At 38.0% G+C, this 22,149-nt stretch overlaps 1 protein-coding gene across 50 annotated transcripts in view; it reads right to left on the bottom strand.

Annotated features, from left to right (window-relative positions):
- The window catches only part of MPDZ (multiple PDZ domain crumbs cell polarity complex component), a 102,051-nt gene that overhangs the window by 17,254 nt on the left and 62,648 nt on the right, over positions 1 to 22,149 (bottom strand). For 11 of the 50 annotated variants that reach the window (XM_086870004.1, XM_086870005.1, XM_086870019.1 and 8 more), the window contains 6 exons: positions 16,962 to 17,066; positions 16,082 to 16,174; positions 15,422 to 15,599; positions 13,212 to 13,322; positions 5,682 to 5,844; positions 4,886 to 5,082 (listed from right to left, as the gene is read on the bottom strand). In XM_086870004.1, coding sequence (XP_086726130.1) covers positions 4,886 to 5,082; positions 5,682 to 5,844; positions 13,212 to 13,322; positions 15,422 to 15,599; positions 16,082 to 16,174; positions 16,962 to 17,066 — 847 coding nt within the window. Of the gene's footprint in view, positions 1 to 4,885; positions 5,083 to 5,681; positions 5,845 to 8,617; positions 8,690 to 9,890; positions 9,993 to 12,598; positions 12,683 to 13,211; positions 13,323 to 15,421; positions 15,600 to 16,081; positions 16,175 to 16,961; positions 17,067 to 21,241; positions 21,284 to 22,149 lie in introns of all 50 variants that reach the window. The other 39 variants (XM_086870017.1, XM_086870018.1, XM_086870031.1 and 36 more) reach the window with 8 other exon arrangements.

Below are 22,149 nucleotides of genomic sequence, written 5' to 3'. Positions count from 1 at the left end.
GACTAACACTGTCACAGTGCTAAAAATGTCATTCTCTGAGTTGCATTGGGTTGTCTTGGCACATCATCTATTTTCATTTGTCATTGATCACTTCATGACTGATGAGGTAACCAGGCAGGGCCATGGGAAATTCTAACCAATAACAAATAAATGAATTGCTTATATCCAGCAACGAGATTGCTATTATTTATTGAAACTCTGTCACTTCAAATCCCTGAGCCAGGCACTTTATACACAGAAGTCTGAACATGGGCACGTTTAGTGGAGTTTTAGACTAGATTTGATGAGGAAGAAGGAAAGGGGCTGTACTTCTGCATGTCAGAGTGGAACCGGGAAACACCAACACTTTAGGAAGCAGCAGGGAGACAATTGAAAACTGACCCTAATGAGCTAAGGAGACGTCCTCTCAAAAGGTGAAGAGGTTGATAATCCATCTCAAGTGCCTCTACGCCTACACAGGCAACATGGGTAACAAGCAAGAGGAAATGGAAACCAGTTCCTTGACTGCACCAGAATGGTGCAATTCAAAGCCTGTAATCTAGCTTCTCCCATAGAAACATGGTGGGATTAATCACACAACTGGAACATTTCAATCAAGGGCTACAACCTTCGCAAAAGACAAAAGCTGGGAAGAAGGGGCAGATGTACTGTGCTCTGTGTTAAGGAATTGATAGATTGTGAAGACCTGCTTCTGAGAAATGGCCACAAACAGCTCAGCAGCCTGTGGATAAAAATGAAGGACAGTATCAGTGACAATTTTCTGGCTGGGGTCCACCAGGTGGACCATCAGGTGTTCACCTGATCATGGTGAGCCTGTTGACAAAACTTCTTGCTTCAGATACAGAAATCATTGTGCTCGCAGGCTCTCGTCCTGATAGGGGATTTCAACCACCTGCATGTCTGCTGGGAAGTAATACAGCTGGCTGCAGGCAACCTAGAAGGCTCCTGGAGTGTACTGAGGACAACTTCCTGGTCCCAGTATTAAACAAACCAACCAGAGAACACTGATATTACCGGGCCTGGTGCTCACCACTGCAGATGAACTTATTAGAAAGATTGAGACTGGAGGCAGCCTCAGGTGTTTTGACCATGCCCAAGTTAAATCACTGGTCTCAAGAAACAAGGGCTTGAAAAAGAGCAGTCAGAAGTGACCCTGATCTATAGAATAATGGACTGTTAAATGAATTAGTGGATTAGTAGATTCTCTCAGAAACTGACTGTCCTTAGGGACAGAGGACCTCACCAGTGCTGGTACCTTTTTGAGGATGTTCCATCCCATGTGTAAGAAATCAAGTTAGGCAAGCTGGAAACCAGCATGGCTAAACAAGGATCCTCTCCTCAAACTGAGGAATAAGAAAGAAATGCATAGCCATTGGAACTAGGGACAGATGAGCTGGGAAAAGTACATAGATATGATTTAGCTGTTTTACATTTAGGAATACTAAGCCACAGAAGAAAGGGGCTTTGGCAAGGGATGCAAAGAGTTATCAGAAGGGGTTCTATAAGGGGTCAGAAGAAAAGGCCAAGGAGAATGTACCTCCCTGGCAAACAAGAATGGACAGCTGGTGGCAATGGATATGGAGAAAGGTGAGTAACTCCAGAAGTCCTTCACCTCAGTCTTCAGTAACAGTCTGGCTTCTTACATCTCTCCAGTTACTAAACCTCTAGGTGAGGGCTGGGAGAAGCAGTCTCTCCCACTGTAAGCAAATAGCAAGCTGAGACCACTTGATGAAACAGGTGAATAGGCACAAGTCAATGGGATTTGATGAGCTGGAATCCAGGTTCCTGAGGCAACTGGCTGATGCAGTTGCCAAGGCACTCTGCATCCTACTTAAGAAGTCACAGAGATCAGATAAAGTCCCCAGTGACTGGAAAAAAGAAAACATCTCTCTCATTTATTTAAAGTGGAGATAGGAAGATCTAGGAAACCACAGACCATTGAGCCTCATCTCTCTGCCTGGGAACATCATGAAGCAGATCTTCATGGAAGCAATGTTAAGGCACATAAAAGACAAGGAGGTGATCTGAGACAGCCAGCACAAGCCAGCACAATGACATCTACTTAAGCCTCTGTAAGGCCTCAGAAAAAGTTCCACTCAATGTCTTTATCTTCAAATTAGAGAGAGACAGATTTGAAGAGCGGACTGTGTGGTGGATAAGGAACTGGCTGGCTGGAGGCAGCCATAGAGTTGTGATCAATGACTTTGTGTCCAGTCAGCATTCTGTCCTGGGATCGGGGCTCTTTAATATCTTTATGAATTAAACAAACAAAGAAATCAAGTACACCCCCAGCAGATTTGCAGATGACACAAAGATAAGTGGTGTAGTTGACACAACATAAAGATGGCAAGCCATCTGGAGAGACCTGTGAAAACTTGTCAAGTGGGCCTGTGGGAATCTCATGAGGTGCAACAAGTCCAGTTACAAGGTCCTGACCTGGCTGGGGCAATCCAAGACAAGAGTATGGACTGGGAACAGAAGTCATTGAGAGCAGCCCTATAGAGAAGGACTTTGGGATTCTTGAGAATGAAAATCTGGACATGAGCCAACACTCTAGGCTTACAGCCCAGAAGGCCAACAACATCCTGGGCTGCATCCAAAGAAATGTGACCACAAGATCAAGGGAGGGGACTCTCCCCCTATACTCTGCCCACGTGACACCCTACCTCAAGTACTGCATCGAGTTACTGAGTTCTCAGCACAAGAAAGATGTGGATCTGTCAGAGCAGCTGCACAGGAAGGCCATGAATATGATCAGAGGGCTGGAGCACCTCTCCTGTGAAGACAGGCTGAGAGAATTGTGGTTGTTTGACCAGGAGAGGACAAAGCTCTGGGGAGACCTCACTGCAGCTGTCCAGAATTTAAAGGGGGCTTAGAAGAGAAAGAAGAGTAACTTTTTAGTGGAGTGATAGGGATATGACAAGGGGCAATGGTTTTAAATTGAAAGAAGAAAGTTTTAAATTAGATGTCAGGAAAAGGCTCTCTACCCAGAGGATAATGGGTCACGGGAACAGGCTGCTCAGGGAAGCTGTGGATGCTCCATCCCTGGAAGTATCCAAGGCCAAACTGAATGGGACCTGAGCAATTTGATCTGGTGGCTGGCAATCCAGGCCATTGAGGAGGACTTGCAAGTAGACAATCCTTAAGGTCACTTCCAACTCAAGCCACTCTATGACTCCACACTTACTATTTGAAGATGTAACCTGGCAATCTGTTTTCCATTTGTCAGAGCAGACTAGTCACTATAATACCTTGAAGCACCTACGATTCAGATAGGAGAGGAACTTTCAGTGTGAAAAGACATTTGCAGACTATGGCAAATATTTGCTCACATTTTATTATGAATAATGAAAATGTAAAACCATGGTGCTGAAGTTAACTCAAGAAAAGAGAAATGATTGAAAAAGGACAATTTGGACCTACATGAAGGACAAGTAATAAAATGCACACAAGTAGCACTAACAGAAGCAGAGACACAGCAAAGCAACAGATGCAAGCACTGTACCGAGGGCTGAGCATAACACCAACTTCCTATGCAGGATGTGTGCACCAGGCACAGACACAGTGATACTGAGCCGTGTCATTTACACTGGAGTTCACAACCCAAATGGAGCACTCCCTGTGGTGTTTGCCACAGCCTTGTGAAAAATACATGGTCAGGCTGCCAAGTCGGGGGATGGGACATGGCCCTCAATAGCTGATGGACAGCTACTTGGGAATATAGGGAGCAAACTCCGATGTCTCTTCTCAGAAGATGTTGAGGAAATTTCTTAGTATGAGTCTGACAAGTTTACATTGTGGCCAGTAAGCAAGAAATCACAAGACAATAGATTCAGACGGATGTGTTTCAACATATTTTCAGAATATTCAACATCAGGATTTTAAAACAGATGTTTCAAGTGAGTGTATTCTCACAATACTGGAGTCTGCGACAAATTTTCCCCCAAGACCTGGTCCACAGTGGTGCCACAAACCCGTTAATTTCTTTCTTAGTCTGCAAGTTATATATATATAGCCTATATAATTTACTCAATCTCCCCCTCAAGCTTTGCTCAGATTCACCATTCCTGCTCTATACCACTTCCCCAGTACATCCTCAAACATCTCCACATTTAGCTTTGAAGTTACACAAAGTGTTTCTGTGAGGGTAATGTTACCTATTGCTATCAGAAAGAATGGGAAAAGCTATGGTAGGGAATACATCTCCAAGTATCATCAACTGGGCTGTGGGAATATAGAAACCCAAGTTATGCTCACATGTACCTGAAATGTTAGTTGCATGTTTAGTGGTTCAGTCACTCCACTCCACTAGAAAACAGCACCCAAACACATCATGAATTAGAAGTCCATAATAAAAATAGATCTGCTCCTGTTTCCCCAAATTAATTTCCACATTCTTACACAATTTAAAAATATTCTGCTATTATCACACTTTTAATAAGTAATAACAGAAGTAATTAGAAAGTCTGGAGTATTCCACAGATGGGTGGACTGGAAGACTTCAGTATTTTTCACAATCTGCAATTCACTGTCATTCCATACATCTCAGTGACCCAGAAACTGCTCTAATCCCACATTTCTATTCAACATGCCTTCATTCAGAATTGCAAAATCTTCTGAGTTGGAAGGGACCCACAAGGATCATTGAGTCCAGCTCTTAAGTGAATGGTGCATACAGGAATCTAACCCACAACTTGGTGCTGTTACAACCATGAAAAAAAATGCTACACCTATTTGGCATACATCAGAAGGAAAATCTGATAGCATAGTGATATGAATTTGGATAAATCTGGGATTTCAAAGTCCACTGAAAAACATATATATTTCTGAATCTGGCATTTGAAGTCAGTACATTTGGGCTTCAGTATAAATTGCAAAAACTCACCTCTAGCAACTCATCTGCAATCTGTAATCTGCCATCTTTTCCAGCTGCTCCATTTGGATCAATTCCCACTATAAAGACACTCATCCTGGATCGGTCTTTGTTACCAGCAAGACTAAGTCCCAGACCTGTCTTTCCTTTTTCCAGCTCAATCATGTGTAGCTCCCCTGGTAGATTTCCATAGCGTTGCATGATCTTTTCTAAATGTAAAAGTGTGAGCAGCAGAGGTTGGATTTACATTAGAAAGTTTCACAAGTCACCTAGAGAGTCAAGATCAGTGCTCAGTGGGCAGATTCTGACAGAAGAAGCCCAAAATGGATGATTAAATTTTCAGTGTAAACCACACCTTCTTTTAACTAAGACTTGGGTGATTTATAATAATATTTCTAGCTTCCTGTTTTCCTTGTAAATTCAGAAAACCTTATAACTTTTCTTAAAAAAGAATTCATACACAAAATAAGAAACTTTCTCCCCAGTAACACCTTCATGTAGCAGATACTATTACACTGATCACTGCCAACAGCTACCTGGAGTACACTGAAATTCTTCAAGTAGTTCCACATTAAATTTGGACCATGGAGAAAAAAAAAACCAGATTGCAATGCAATGAAGAAAAAGAAATTAGTTTTATATTTTACTATGTGCATCTGACCAAGTCTGACTAAAGCACAACCTTAGCTCCCAAACCATGACACACATGAGAAAGAAGCAGTTCAAACTGGCTGCCCCCACACCTGTACCTTATACACTGCAGTTTTTAACACTGAATGCTTCAAATATTATCACAGGAAAAACTTACTCCAGCTGTAACCAAACTCATCCTCCTTTTCCACATCTTCTGGGACTCTGATAGAAGATGACTGTGAAACATCACAGCACACTCCTGAAAATGCTGAAGGAGGGGGCAGAGGCAAGTTACAAGGCGAAGTCTTTTCTGGTTCTGTATCAGACTGGCCAAATGCCTGTGGAGAATAAGAAAAATCAAGTGGCTGAGAAGATGCAGGCTCTCTGTAGGGCAAACTAGTATACAAAAATATCAAAATGGCAATGACTATAGCTTCAAAGTTTCAATACCAAGCAGCCAAAACTCTAAATTAATAACAGTGCACAGAAAGACTGAGAGATCAAAGACAGAAACAAACACCAGGCAAGGTAAGAAAAAAACATCACTCCAAAATGTATCTGGAAGCAAACAACTCACAGTAAAAGCCCAATTCAGTAAAGTTTTATGTGCCACTTTATGCTTCAGAAAAAGCTTTCTATGAAGACTCAAGAGCTTTTATTTTAAGGCCAGATTTGTGAAAGACTTATAACCAATTTTATTTTTAAAAGTCATCACATATAATTTCCTTCCATCTTGGCTTAGGAAGCCAAATACAAGGAAAGAGAAAGTAAACAAAAAACTGGGAAGTTTCAAAAATACCCACAGGAAAAAAAACAACAACTGGCATATTAACTGAAAGTATAGTTAAAAATCAAAATTAAACAGATTATAACTGAAGAAATCCATAATGACTGGTTTCAGTCTCATTTACTAGTTTCCTATAAGCTGCACAGAGAAGACTGAATAAAGGAGGATACAGGCTAAATCACAAGAGTCAAATACTTTTGGTCTTGATATGTTCTATCCATATTCACAAAAAGTTAAGAGGTATAAATGCATGACTTCTGCAGTATAATGATTAAATGCCCAAATCCACAGCCTTGCAAGCTTCCATTCACAACAGTTTCCTTGAGGAATATGGACTCAGAAAAGGGATTTCACTATGTGAAATTTGTATAATTTTGCCTTGCTTACAGTGAACATGTAAGCCAGAGACTTCTCTCTGAATATCATCATTCTTTAGCTAGTGCATGCCCAAGAGACCTAGATACTTGGCAGATCAGTTACCGATGTAAACAATAAGAATTTTAAATGAAAACCAAATATTTTTCCAACACTCAAGTTTTCAGGTGTGTTGCCCTAGTTTCATAACTTTATTCTCATCATTTCAGCTGTCACTACTTCCATCAGAAAGTTTGAACACAGTACTTCAGATGGTATCTTTTGGTGCCAAAATCATTCACATAATAACTCTTCATCAGAGGCAACAGTGAATAACAACATACACCTCAGAAGACTTTATCAGCTTTCAAATTGAAGGTGTTGAGAAACCTAGGAAGTTACCAGTTTAGTAATTTTGAAATTTAAGAAAGAATTAAGAATTAAGAATTCCCATGTCTAAACAAAAAATACTTTTCTTCCCTCTGTTACTCCAAAGGTGTAAAGATACTGCAAATGCCCTATTTCAGTTCTCTCAGTCTGCTTCTGCTCGAGAAAGATTTTCCTTTAATTTAGGAACTTGTTCTAGGAATTTAACTAAGAAGTCAATAAATGTCAAAGGTGTGGGAAGTGACATCCAGGCCAATAATTTTTTTAAAAAATACATATAAGTGTTATGTAATTTTTTGTATCATTAGTCACATTGCACCATGCTTCAAACCTAAGACAATGTCATCCTCCTAATATGATGCCTAACATCCCTAAATTAAAGCAACGAAATTCTAGCAAAGACACTGTCACCTATAAGAATCAGAGAAAAGCAGAAACACTACCTAGTAATATTAAAAGCTATTTTTCACAATGGAAAATTCATGTGTCTGCAAAAAGAGGAGTTGGTAATACGCCTCCACATTGAGGAGGGACAAAAGGGAGAGAAGCTGTAGAAACACTCTTTTGCCAGAGTACTCCCTAGATTTTTACTAAAGCTAAGTAATAGCCTGGAAAAATGAGGAAATACAGTGTTATGGTGAGTTGACCCTGGCTGGAAGCCAGGTGCCTATCAAAGCTGCTCTATCACTCCCTTCTTCAGCTGGACAGCGAAGAAAAAATATGAAAAAAGGTCACCCCATAGTTTCCCCAGCTACCATTATCTTGCAACACAAATCCAATCCAAGTGTGGGATCAAACCAGATCAGCAAAGCTTAGTTTTTATGTTTTAAAACCAAAATTAACATAAAACTTTAGAGGTACTGTTTGTAAGTGACAGTGTCCGAGAACAGCAAAATTTAAAGAAAACATGACAAAAAAAAGGAACAAAATATTGGTGTAAGGGACCTCTGGAAGATTTGTAAGGTGTGGATGTAGGGCCACATCCTGATAGATTAGTACTTAATAACAACTGCAGCCACCACAATATGACTGACAAAAAAATGCATCTTTTTGTACCATTGTGAACACATAACAACATAACATAATCTGAACATTTCTGAAGTTTAAGGAAATGCTGAAATGAAAGTCAAAGCAAGGCTCCTTTGTAGGAGGGCAAAAACTGTGCTACGAAGCCGCTTGAGGAGAGGGGAACACGTTCTGCCCGCAGAACTCAGCCCGACACATTTGAACAACCAGAAGCAGAAGCCAGTCCCCACAGTTTACACACACATAAGACTTTTGCTCCCTGAATCGGGCAACGCACAAAAAACCTAAAAGGCTTTAACTCATGAAATACTTTCAGTGTGCCACACCACAGTATTTCATTTAAAATGCAAAGCGTCCAACAGTTGCTGAACTGTCAGAGGGTCACTCCGATCACAGCCAAGCAAATACAGAAAATGGCAGCAAGTCTGGAACTTGAAAAAATGAAGGCACAGGCAGAAGAAGAAGAAGAAGAAGCAGTATTCCAGAAGTTATCACAGGCCATGTACAAATGTACAGCACACATACAGTAGGACCAGCTGACAGGAATTAAGACAAACCTTGAATGGTGTGGGAGCAAAAGGGTTAGTTGGGGAACAACGGAAGGTAACCCTAATTGGATTCGATACCTCCTACAGTAACAAAAAACAGCAATCCACATGTTATAGCACCTTTGACAATAGACAGTACTATTAACCAATAACTAATTTTCAGTTACAGATTCATTTTACTAACTGCAGCAACTTTATTAACCTGATTTATAAATGGAAAAAAGTATTTAAGGGCTTCCTAAGGACCCTGATTCATCAAAAGTTTCTCAGTATACATGAACCTGAGTTCAGAAAAGGCGAGAGATGACAAAAGGTCATTCTTATATCAATGCTATAAAGGAAATTATGCATAAACTACAGGATTACCAGGTTTTCTTTTAAAATGCATGCAATTTTTTCAGAAATACTTTTGAAAACATAGGAAACATAACTCATCATTTATGTTACATGCCTACTCCCTTTCCTCCGAACTGTAACAAAGACAAAAAGAGATTTCAAAACACACATGCAATTACACACCACGTATCATATCGTGTTTGTTGCACATTCAGTATTTTCAACAACATGGGAAAATAGACAAAGGGCACAATCACTTCCAAGATGTAAAACCAGCTAGAAATTACTTTATTAAATCAAAAATGCATGCGTATTAGGATAAGGTTTTTTTGTTAGAGGTTAAGGCTGTTCCCATTGTGAACAACATGCAGTAAGTAAGCACTAGCCACAAAAGAAGTCTTTTTTTTGTATTTCCAAAGATGTCAGCATACTATTCATGGTGCATTAAAATAATTTTCAAGAAGCAGAGGGAAAAATATTTTCATGAAGCATCATACAAAAAAACACTGTCAGTTTGGTGCTTTTTTTTTTCTTTCATGCAAAAATAAAAGAGAGATATCAAAGCTGGAAAGTCAACCACAAAAAACCAAAAAGAAGTATATAGCAGTAAAACACCTTACGCTGATGAGTCACACTTAGTTGGTATTTCAACATATACCTTAGGGACTGATCTTATAACTGAAAACTTACTCCTTTGGTAGCTCTGAATAGATCAGATTTAGTGGTTATGATTAATGGAGCTGACATTCTTTTAACTTCTCCATAACTTTTCTATGTATAAGCATGTCTATATCTTTTAAATTCACTACATAGAGTTCTTAAGCTCATCAGCATAGCACATAACCCAAAGTGGTATAGAAGAATTTAAACACAGAGAGACAGCAATGGGAAGGAAGCACATGTAGGATGTTTGCTGAGTGAAAAGATAATTGTGTCATCATCCAACCTTAGTAGTGTTGAACTGAGAAGAATCAGCAAATGGGTTAGTGCTGCTGAAGACAGCTGGCTTACTGAAAACACTGTTCTGCGGGACAGGCAGGGAAGGGTTCTAAAAGGAAAGCATAATAGCAACTAAGCAAAAAAAAAGTTTTAAATGAACCCTTTTCACTCACGAACCAAAACATGCACATTTAGCTGTTTGGGCTAACCAAACACTCTACATTCTATATTCCACATTCTACACTTGCAACAGATATGTGAAACTGGATAAAACTGTATTAGCCCTGTGTTTCTGATGCTCTTTCAGCAGAGAGGAAAAGCACCAATCCTCACACTTGTTCTAGACCATGAAGTACATCAAGTGCAGAATTACACAGCATTTATGTGCTTTGATATTCAAACAATTTTTTCCAAACAACTCAGCATATGGGACACCCTTACACATTAATTAATTGCAGAAATTGTGTACTTCTGGATTAGAATGAACACAATTATCTGCAGTAACACAGTAAGTTTAGTTTCATTTTGAAAACCAGAGATCCTCAAAATTTGATTTAAGTTCTGCTGCAATACACTCACTGTTTATTTGTAAAAGAGAGGGCTTAGTAATATTAGGCATCTCTAAGCAGATTTCATATCTAATATAATAATATCTAACATCTAACTTTTGCATAACACTTTGTACATGTGCATATGCATGAGTAACTGCCTAAATTTATAGTTTATTAAATACTCTGGGTGTTCCCCCAGAGTAAGGTACTTTCTCATTATCATTTAACAGAAAAAGAGTTTACACATCTGGACTGAATAAAAGGATATAATTTCATCATTTATATTCACTATGCAGGTTTTTTTGCTATATTCTATTTTGAGATCAGAATCTGCTTAATAAGGAGGAAACAACTCTGATTTCAAATAGTATGTTGGAAATACACTGTGTATAGTTAGAAGATTATATGTATATATATACACTATGCATACTTAGAAGTAATTTCTACACTGGGTGTATCCATCTTGCAATTACCTGTAAGTCTTAGGGCTGTAAGTTTAACACTGCTAGAAAATAGCATGGACAGGAATGTGAAAACCTTCCAGGATCGTTTATATCAAGAGTAATTTAATCCAAAGGTATGGTGCTGTTAAAAAAATTTCTTAAAGTATTTGTTTTTTAAATGCTCCTGAAAATAGCAAATACATCACTCAACATTTATTTTCAAATACCATTTGCAAAAAATTAATTCCATTTGGTAATGACAACAAATGTCTTGGCTCTACTGTATCTTCAGCAGTGACAAAGTAATGCCATTAATGACCAAGGTTTGTCGACTGTCAAGTCATTCAAAGTCACCAGACTGTTTCCCTAGGATACAAGATCTTCTGCATACGTGATTCACATTTGATTTTGAATATTACAAAGAAAGGTTTGCAAAAAAATAAATTGTAACTAACTGTAATCATCCTATTACACTTTAACAATTACATGTCATCTTCATAGAATTTTAAAACGAATCTTGCTTAAATTTTAGGCAATTGAAATAAGCATCACAAACACTTCATATGTCAACAGTAAAATCCTAGTAAAACAAGAAACAAAAGTTCAGCTACAGTCATTCAAAATCTTGCCTTTTTTATTTTGTCATGATTGTATAGCTCCTAAAATACTAGCCCCAATATTAATCCATGAAACAGTATTGTATTAATATGGACTGACTACCACAATAAAATATGGAGCATTTGAATTTGTCTGAACAGTTCAGTTTAGCATACTTTTTGTGCAGTCTAGGACAAGAAGAGCAAATGCAAAAATAAAGGGAATTCTTTCCTTAACTGTTTTTTAAAGTTTGAATCAGAGCCTAAAGTAACAGGATTTTTTTCTGGTTTTTTCCTTTTTTCAACTAACTTCCATTCAGAATTTTATCAAAGTGTCCAAGATGCTAAGTTATCAGAAACTAGCTAGCATTTCATACAGCATAATGCTGTAACACTACTATAATCACAGTATATAACAGACAGTATAACACACAAAGATGTTCTTACTCAGAAATACACAGAGGGGTATTAGTATGAAACATAGACTTGATGGGTAACCCTTATTATCTAAACTATCACTATCTTTTCACAGACCACTTGTATTATTCAAGCTACTCTGGAGAACACACAGGCTCTCTTTTAACTACTAAACCTGCATGAAAAAACAAAAGGGAAGAAATGGACTCATTAGCTAAATGTCACTTAAAACTGACTGCTTGGTTAAATCATAGTGCTACCATAATAACTATAGCTTGTGTGTGCAGGCAGCTAGCTACTTGTGTGACTGAAATGAAAGCAAGAAATTCCCTTGTAAGATACTATTAAGTACAAATGCAAGTTTCAAAAGATGAAAATAATAAACATAATGCCATTTATGAAGATGACAACATAATGTATGGGTACAGGAAGAGCATTTGCAATGTTTCTGCTTACAGAGAAACAAGAGTTTGTTAGTACAGTCAAGAAATAACCAACAAGCTTAATTTGAAATAGAGAATAAAGAACTACAATCAAAAATAGCACAGGGACATTCTCTAAATAAAAGTAATGATAAAGTAATAGCATCATTTCCATCTCAAATGGGCCTAAACATTCAGTAGCAGCAATTCTGTTCACATCACAGCAAATGCAAAAGCGTTATTTTAATAGTTTGAGTGTCAATAATCAACATTCATGCAACTTTACCTTAGATGACTGACGATAAAATGGGTTAGTAGTTTTCTGCCCATAGGGAGCAGAAGCTGAAGAAGGGCTATAAAGAGACTCTGGCTGGGGAACAAGAGTTATGAGACAGCTAGTAAATAAACATGCAGCTTACACAGACTCTACAATGTGGAAGTTTAGTTTCTAGTGATGCAAGCAACTTATATTAAAGCTCAGTAGTTTTTGTCTGCAATGTCCATGCAGCTTAGTGTCAGAAAACTTCCGTGTACTTCTAAGTCCTTTCATTAATGTCCATAGAATTTTTTAACAGGTGCTGTATTTCTGCATGCGCTCCTCAGACACGCTGTCAATCTCTAACAGATGGTTTTAGTTAGACTCCTACTCTGCCCCCCAACAAATTATCTTTCTTGAGGCTTTTCAAAATAGTTTGAGGACGGCGTGCTGGAGGGTATCTCCAAATCCAAATCGATTTCATTCTAAATGGAAATAATACTTAAATCAAATCTTTGTTCCTAAAATAGTTGAGATGGCACTTTCAGGACTAAAAATATCCCATTCCCAAATACCACCATCTTGAACATTTGCTTCATCTATTACTATATATTACATCTCTTTTTACATTCTTTATGCTTACCCTTGGTCTGCTTATAATGCTCTGTACCATAAAGACTACAGGATTGCCTGCCTTCCGTATGGCTTCCACAGCTTGTTCATGGCTGGCATCTCTGAGGTCAATTCCATCCACCTGTAATTGGAAGGCCTCATCTTAACATTGCAAGAAGCTACAAAAGTCATGAGTCAGTTCTGAGTTTTGGTTAGGAAACTTTGACTAAAATCTAACCCCAAACCTCTGTTTCTAGTGGATCTTTCTACTGCCTCAAACACAGGTTTGATATTTCCAAGAGCACTGATAGGACATTAAATAAATATTCCCTTTTTCCTCTGTTTTAAAAACAGGTTTTTCAATATTTTACTTCAGACTCCTTAAGTTTTCCCGTAAGCAGTGTAACAGAAGACATATGATAATACAAAGACAGTAGTAGTGTATACTGCTTCCTGTAAATCCCACCTTAAGAAAAACCTATTACCCAGGACTTTAAGAGATTTACAAACTGAAACTTGTTAGGTGCTGGAGAGTCTTTCATGATGGGGTATTATGCCAGTAAAGTATATTTCTTTCTTTTGGTTGTTTGGTTTTTTTCTGTTTGCTTTTTTTTTAAAGCCAGGTAAGATCAATTTTAGCTACTAGACACTTTCTTCGGAAGTTAAAATTTTAGGTCAGAACTGAAAATCTTTCTATCTTCTGGAGGAATGCCTTTACACAGGATGCCTAAGGATAAATTTGTGGCTCGGTGGTTTTTACCATGTCTATATATGTACGGATGTATAAAACAATTTGTCCTGTTATCCAGGTAAGAACAATGTTAAGGTAAGGTTAGTATCGGTAAAGTATTGTCACAATGACCACAATAAAAGCTAGAAGCTAACACAGAAATGTTATTTGTTAGTGGCAATTCTAGCACACAAACTTATATGATGAGGATTACCCCTTCAGCTTTAATTGTCTAACTCTTAATCATCCAATGCAAATAAGAGAACACAAAAACAATCTGAGAGAAATTCTAAACCTATGAGGAACTGGACAAGAACAATAACACCCTTCAACTTTCCATGTCTGAAAAACTGTATGCACTACAGAGATGGAAGTTTACATATGCCGCAACTTGAGGAACTGAAACCCTCCACTCAGTAGCAGTCACATTGACACAACATTTTGATTTCACTCACCTATTCCAGCTTCTGCAAGCATCACTGTTAGAGATGCACTCATAAAACTCCAGTCATTAAGGTGAAATGAATGTTTTTAACTTTGTGGCCTTCAAGCTCCCAACTTACACACTGCAACCTGTTCCATCCTGTTATAGAAAGTGCTACCTATACATATATTACATATATATATATACACACCTATATATATTATATATATGTAAGATATTATTTCAAGATCCTCAGTATTTATCTTGTAGCAAACAGCAAACTGCAGTTTCAGTACCACCATGTAAGTCAAGCCCAGTCTGAGCCAGAATCACCAATTCCATCACTCTGCTTCTTACTGATGGATAGTCAGCTAAGGACATCCAGCAGGGTTAAATCAAGGTAGTTCCTATTAGCCTGGCAGTGGAGACAGGGCAATGTCTGACACTGATAAGAGGAAAAATCTGTTCCCTTATCTTTATTCTTCAATATCTTTAAGTGAGAAAGCAGAAGTGGCAGCAGAAGTACAGGACTAGCTAAGCAGAAGAGAAATGATGATAAATCCCGCCCTGCAATACCACTGGCGACATTACACTCAGGCATGGGCAAAATGTTCTTGATGTATCAAGTATCAAATACAGAATTCTTCATGAGAAAATTAATGTGCCTCCCTTAACTCCTGTACAAGATGCATAAGAATTATGTGAATCAATAAAGAATTAAGATGGAAATAATCTTGGCATTAATTTGCCTGGTTTGCACTGGCTGTTTCTATTGCTACCCAGTATGCAAAGGTGAAAAATCTTTTTTCATCAGACTTAAGCTTTTTCCTACACACTCTGGTTTTCAAATAGGCAGATCAAACAGTTGGCTTTGTAGACCCCTGCTCACCCAGTCAAGTCATCTGTTTCAGGTTGGATAACTTAACAGGCAGCTGTCCACACACAAATATCAGCAGATGGTACTACACTCTGTGCAGCTCACGTGGTATCAGCTGTAGCAATTGCACAGCTGTCAGCCCACCACACATCCATCTCAGTGACTCCTGAGATGCTGGGGGAATTGCAACAAAAGGCATTCATGTAGTACCTCCACAATCCGATCTCCAGTTTTCAGTGTTCCATTTTTGCCAGCTGGGCTGTCTTCCAGGATGTGCTTGATAAAGATCCCTCTCATCACTTCTCCATTACTCAGGCGACTTCCCATCCCTCGTCCTCCAACAATGCTGATCCCCAGTGACTTGCTAGGCTCTCTCCAGAGTTCAACCCTTTTGTGACAAAAAAAGGACCAAACTAAATTAAAATCTGTTGTGATTATAACAAAGCTGCACACTGAAGACATCTGAATTTGCACAATTATTTAAAAAAATTATGAAATAACTCCTCCTTGCAAAGTTTCATCTTTCAGTAGAAATTATCTACTGGATTCATCAGAAATTCTGTAATAGAGTCTAGTATCGGTCACTTTGTTTCAGGTTCTAATAGAACTTTGAATCCTTCTCCTCATCTTTTTTGACTTGATCCATAAGAATCAGCTTGGAATAAGTAAAAATAAATTACTATAACAATAAAGACACTCCTAGACTGCGGGGATTTAGCCCAATGGCAGTGAAGGTCAACCATTAACCATTAACCATTGCAACACATGCAAGTGTAGCAATTCCATTGTTTTTTTCTCTTCTTAAAATATGTTTCAAAATTTTAGAATTTCAGATGATAATTTATAATGTGTAATTAGATCTGCACGTACTTCCTGGGCTGGTTCCAGTTACTGAAAGCTGCATTTTGAAGTTCACTTTCTTCTCCCTCCCCCTCTTCACGTTCTGGAAGCTCTGGGAGTTCCCTGATGATAAACAAGAACACACAATTTATTTCCAAAGAATCCACATAATCACTAGATTTTTCTGAAAAAATTCATATATTGAGTAACCCTGCCAATTTCAGAATTTGTACACCAGATTAATGTAAGGAACTTCGTTTTCTGATGTCTTTCATAATACATATTGTATTCAGGGATTCCCTGTCCTCTTTTTATCTGCAATGAAATATCCACAAGACAAAATAAAAGACTGCAATTTGGAACTAGAAACAAATCAAAATCAAAGGTAATTTATTGTTTCAAAATGGAATAAATTACAACACCAGCACTCAAGTAAGCTTACTGCTTTTGGAAATGAGTTGCAAAAAACCGATCCTTAATCACTTTGAAATTTTGGATGGTAACTGACCTGGATTTTTGAAACTCAAGGAAAAGAATGGCATAATTTATTTTTTCCATTTATGTTCTGGAAAGACCATCAATACCAAAAGTCTTATGTTGGAAGCACTCAGTATTTGTGGCAATCCATAAATCCAATTGCATGGTATTTAAGAGAAATTTAGGATGTGCAAGAATTCAATCTCCTTTTTGGACAGACCAAACAGCCTTGTAAAAATGCTTAAAAAATTGTTAGTCAAAGCAAAAACTGTATTTTTAACAGCTTTTTATTGTAGTGGTTGCTGGTCTGAAGAAAATCATCAATGTTTCATCTCTTCTAAAATAAAACTTATATTCCCAAAATGTGCAAGGTGTATGGAAAGAGTTACATTTGAGACCTATTTGGGAGAAAACTGTAAGCCTTTTAACTCACCTGACAATATGTGAAGGAAAAAGTTCAAGTGGCACAGCTCCCTCTGTCTGTTGTCCCAAACTGGCCCTGTACTCGTCTAAATTTTCTGCTGGCACATATGTAATACTGCAATAAAATGGGACATGATTAAACTAGCATAAAGAATGCCAGTCCTTCTTAGTGGGTCTGAGCTATGGATATGAGGAAGCCACTCAAGACTACTTTGTTGACTGCAAGGCCACAGTGGTATGTTGGGAATAAGCACTTAAACGAATCCTCTGCAACTTTTCAACAAGTACACATTTATAGTCAAATCAGGTAGCTGAACAGCACATAATTTTTTGTAACTAAAGTAAATGGTGCTTGACAGTGACAAGAGACAATCCAGCTTCATTCAAAACACAGATTCCTCATGCAAAGATAAACATAGAAGTATCTGTGAGATTTGAAGCATCATTACCCTCAATGACTGCTGAAAAGGTTTCTGAAAGTTGGTCTGTAGGAGGTTTTGTGTTTTTCTGGGTGGTTTTGTATTTATTTTAGATTTCTACACTTTTAGTGAAGAATACCTCATGGGTTTGGACGTAAAAATGTATTACAGCACACCACCTATGCCACAGGGGCCAATCCCCTGCTCAGCTTTTTCCTCCAGGCCTTCATGCACCTCCAGCCAGTTTGGGACAGTAAGACAGTTGTGTTTTGTCAGCCAAATGATGTGCAGACTCCACCTGATGTTTGAATACCAGAAACAGAAATGGCCCAATAGACTGGGGAGAGTTAAATGAAGAGGGGAAAAAGATTAAGGCCTGAGGATTATTTCTTGAAAAGCTTCCATGTGGGAGACAAAAGGATATCACAGTATATACCATGATATAAACAGGGGCTTCATATATAGCGCTCCTTTAATGATGTGTTGTCTTAAAAATCTACAGCTTAGCTATCAGACTCAAGTAAAACAAGTGGGAAGGCTGATGGAAAAAAGGCAGAAAAAAGTCTCTCTTGCCATGTATCACATTGTTAAAAGAAAAAAGTAACATATTTCCCCATGGAAGAGACAGGGCTAAAGAAAAGCCACTTCACAAGGATATGTAAGCTGCTGGGAAGTCTGAGGCCTTCGCATGGACCTGTCTCATGTCCATCATTCCTGACTGATGTCCTCTTAGTCACGTCCTGATTGCCACTAATGCCCCTTCCAGTAGTTTTTCAGCTGAGTACATCAAGAATCAGAAGAAATGCAAATAAACTTTTATACAACTAATAGTATTAGTCTAAAACATTCCACTAAAAGTTAATGTAAGGACCACCTTAATTTGTCCACCTATGTATGTGTCTAAGCATGTTTCCTACCTTCTTGCACGCCTACCATGTCTAGAAAAGTGCAAAAAGGGTCAGCTTGAATGTGTCTAGGATGCAGAACAGAAGAATCTTCCTAGTTCATTTAATGGAAATGTCTAAAACTGTATTACCGAAATTCATATCCATTCTAAAATCTTTATTATCACCAACTTTACCTTTGGCTTAAATCTCCCTGTTCTGCATTGGCCTGTTTTCAAACACATAAATGTTACTCCACTTGACACAACATATTTTCCTTTTGGAGTGATAAGAAGTTAACACACACTTGGAAACAAACTCTCAGCATAATGCCACTAACTCTTATCTGCCTTTCTGGACAGCATCCTAGCACTGGGAAATGCTAAAGACACACAACAGCTATTCTGTGAAGATCCAGCGCAGTAAAACAGCAAAAACCAAGAGTGAAAAGAATTTTGGAGAATAATGACTACTATTTCTCAGCCATCTCCAACTCCAAGTGTATTGGGTGAAGTACTAGTATTGTGCTTACAAAACTCTCATGGGTCAAATGCTGATGCAGCAGCTTCACCCAACAGGCCCATAAGAATACCTTGCCTCTACAAAACCTGTAAGACCTGCTAGTTACATTTCAATGTAAAAAAATGTTATATCCATCACTTATAAAAATAAGTAGGAAATAACACAGTTTTCCCTTGACAGAAAGATACAGTAAAGAAACCAGAACTTCTGGCTTGAAAGCCTGGATCATCTTCTTTATGCTAAACTGAAGCTTTGGTTCAAAATGTGGAAAGGAGAATGGCACACTCCTACAAAGGAAACAGGTTATCTCAGCCTGAATGTACACAGCAGAGTGTGACCTCTGATAGTACAGGGTCTAGTATATATCAACTCTTGTCTAGTTCTTTTTTGCAAGGAGTACAAGGCAAATAATTATGCAGAGCAGCAAGATTCAAGGATAGCGGTAGTCCTTACCTTATACATGAGCACTTGAGATCAGCTGATCTCAAGGGGGAGGCAAACCATATGCACTCCAACTTCTGGGATACACTGTTGTGTTGTTCCATGATTAAATAACTGACATTGTGCTGAATCATTAAAAAGGTATGGCTCAAAGGATGCTTTCCAAGAGTTTTAAATGCTACTTAGATATGTCTCCAAAAAGCTGCTCTAGCATTCCTTTCTGGGTACAGCACCAGAATTATGAAGAAAAGAGGTCTGCTTTACCATTTAAAAAAATGCATTTAAAATTGAGCAACTGAATAACCAATTGATTTCCACAGATGGAAAAAAATTAGATAATGTTACTGAGAGCTGTTACATTTTAGCTTTTTGGAAAAATACATTATTTCTACTCTAGCCCTTAATCACAGTTCTAACAGCCTAATTTAAAGCACTCAAAGGAATATTCAGTATGTTTTTAACTGTTCATTCTTATCTGTATGTTCATTCTCATCTAGGTTTCTGTAACATTTCTGTTTCACAGATATAAACCAGAACACTTGCATTTTGCAAAAAAAAAAAAAATAAAAACTTACAGAAGAAAACCAAATTACATGGATCAAATACATGAAATATTATATTCTGCATGGACTTCACCTTTGCATCTTGCTCATGATCTCCAAAGTCCAGTTAACTACAAAAGTTTTGCTAACTGCTGCTATTACCTGTATTACTGATATGACTGTCCCCCTACTCTCTCTGTTCTGCATGTTATTATTGAAAGGAAAGAGTACTTTCCCTGCTCAGTGCTCATGGACATACACCTCACAGTTATCAAATCCATCACTTGCTGGATTGCTGCTGGAGCTCACTTGGAGGTCAAACTGAGATCTGAAGACATTCAGTATCATCCTGAACAGTTCAGCCTGTGGCTGGGATGATGAGGGGCACAGAACAAGAAGTGGTTTTGCCTCCTCTGACCAACTCTGTTGAACTTTGTGCTGTAAAGTGGAAATAAAACCCCACCAAGGCACCTGAATAGTTCATCTGCAAAACAGACTGGCAATGGTCTTAATACAACTACAGGGAAGACAGTAAAATAAACAAGGACCAGGAAACAGACATGAAGACAGAGAAAACAAAACAAATAAGTAACTGCTCCACTCCTGTGTCATACTTCTTTGCTGCAAAAGAAATTAAAGTTTAACAGTTTCAAAGCAAAGTATACACATGGTTTAATCATCTTCTCTCTTTTGTAGCTTGAAAGAAAAGTGTTCTGGTTTTCTTTCTTGAGGGCTATCACCACTTCTACCCCCAGAGATACGCACTAGCAACTAAAGCAGTGACAATGGAAACACCAGTGGTTGTACATATGAAAGTATCTTGTTAACACAACACTGCATGCAGTACAGAGGAACATTGATCACATGCTTGACTGAATAGCCACACAAAACCTTGAAACACCAACAAATAAATTACAAAGTATGGAAAATGCTTAGGACAAATTACTGTAATTAACATCTAAGGTTCAGTTTGAACCTTTGCATACATGAAGGAAGTAAAATGTAAGTGCCACAGAAAATACGACACTGAGATTAATCCAGATATCAGTACATTGTACTCATGACAATTCTAGAAGTGAACCTTGCACACATACACACAACATGCACACGTGCTCTGAGCACATCTCGGGTGGCTGTCAGATGAAATCTAAAAATATTAGCAATAGTTTTTTTAGAATACATGTATTTTCATTCCAGACTTAGAAAGTGTGCTCCAATCTTCAAGTTTAAAGCCATATATAAATAAATAATACAATTATACACACACAGTTGTATATTTTTTAATTAAAAAAATATATAGACACATCCACTTGTGCAGCCACATGTGCATGCACACACAAACATACATGAGAAGAAAGAGAATATGTACCTATATCTGGATATATCCCTGACATTACTATTGATGTCATAAAAACATGGAATGATTTTACAGACAAGTTGCAACACAGAGCCATAATGAGTTTCTAAATTGCCAATACTCACACATAACAGAGGGCCTGATCATCAGCAGGTGCTGGAGAAGATCTAGAATGTGAAGCATACGATGCAGCATCTTTTTACAACAGTGTTAATTAATATCAATGTCTCATGCTGAATGCAAGAGGCATACTTATGTATATAGAAATCGAGCTGTTTTTTTTTTTCCTTTCCTTTTTTTTAATCCTGTTCTACCTCCATCTACATCTAACCCAGAAAACATCTGCTCTTTATTATTGTCTATAGCAGTGATTATTAAGAGGCATGGACAATGGAATTGCAATCTCTTTTATTTCTTGATCAGGAATTCATCTCCCCTTTCAGTCAGGTGAATTCTAATTCAGCTTTATAATTATCTGACAGATGTTAAAAGCAGCTGCTGCTGAGCACAACACACTGGCATTATTATGGAAATATAAGAGCTCCTGGCAAGATAGAGTGAGAAGTGAAACAGAATGCATTCCGTAAGGCCACACATCTGGTTTTCTACACACCGAGGGGAAAAAAAATTAAATATACAGCTCTGACTACAACCAGCAAGACTGCTGGTTCTTGAACTATTCAAAATCAAATATTCTTTAATAGAATTAAAGAATGCCTTTACATGACCAGTAAGAACGACTTTGTGTTTTCTCTGCAAATACTATTTGCTACTGTTTGAAATACAGTTTTGGAAGCAAAATACTTCTGCCAAATCACTTTTTGGGGGCACCCTGCTACCCCCAAAAAGCTCAGTCTAAAAGTTAAGGGTTAAATTTTGCAGTAAGGACTAAGAGGAATGATATCTAGATGTTCACATCTGAGTGCTAGCATACCCTTGTTTTCCAAGGAAGACACCTAAGAGATCCAGTTTAAATGTTTGAAATGATGGCCCTTAAATCAAAAATGCTGCAAGGTGATGCACCACATTAGCT

This window comes from Cyanistes caeruleus, chromosome Z, assembly GCF_971803275.1.
Source record: "Cyanistes caeruleus chromosome Z, bCyaCae1.hap1.1, whole genome shotgun sequence".
NCBI classification, from domain to species: domain Eukaryota; kingdom Metazoa; phylum Chordata; class Aves; order Passeriformes; family Paridae; genus Cyanistes; species Cyanistes caeruleus.
Note: the sequence above shows the minus strand (reverse complement) of the source record. Positions and strands in the feature narration are given on the sequence as shown.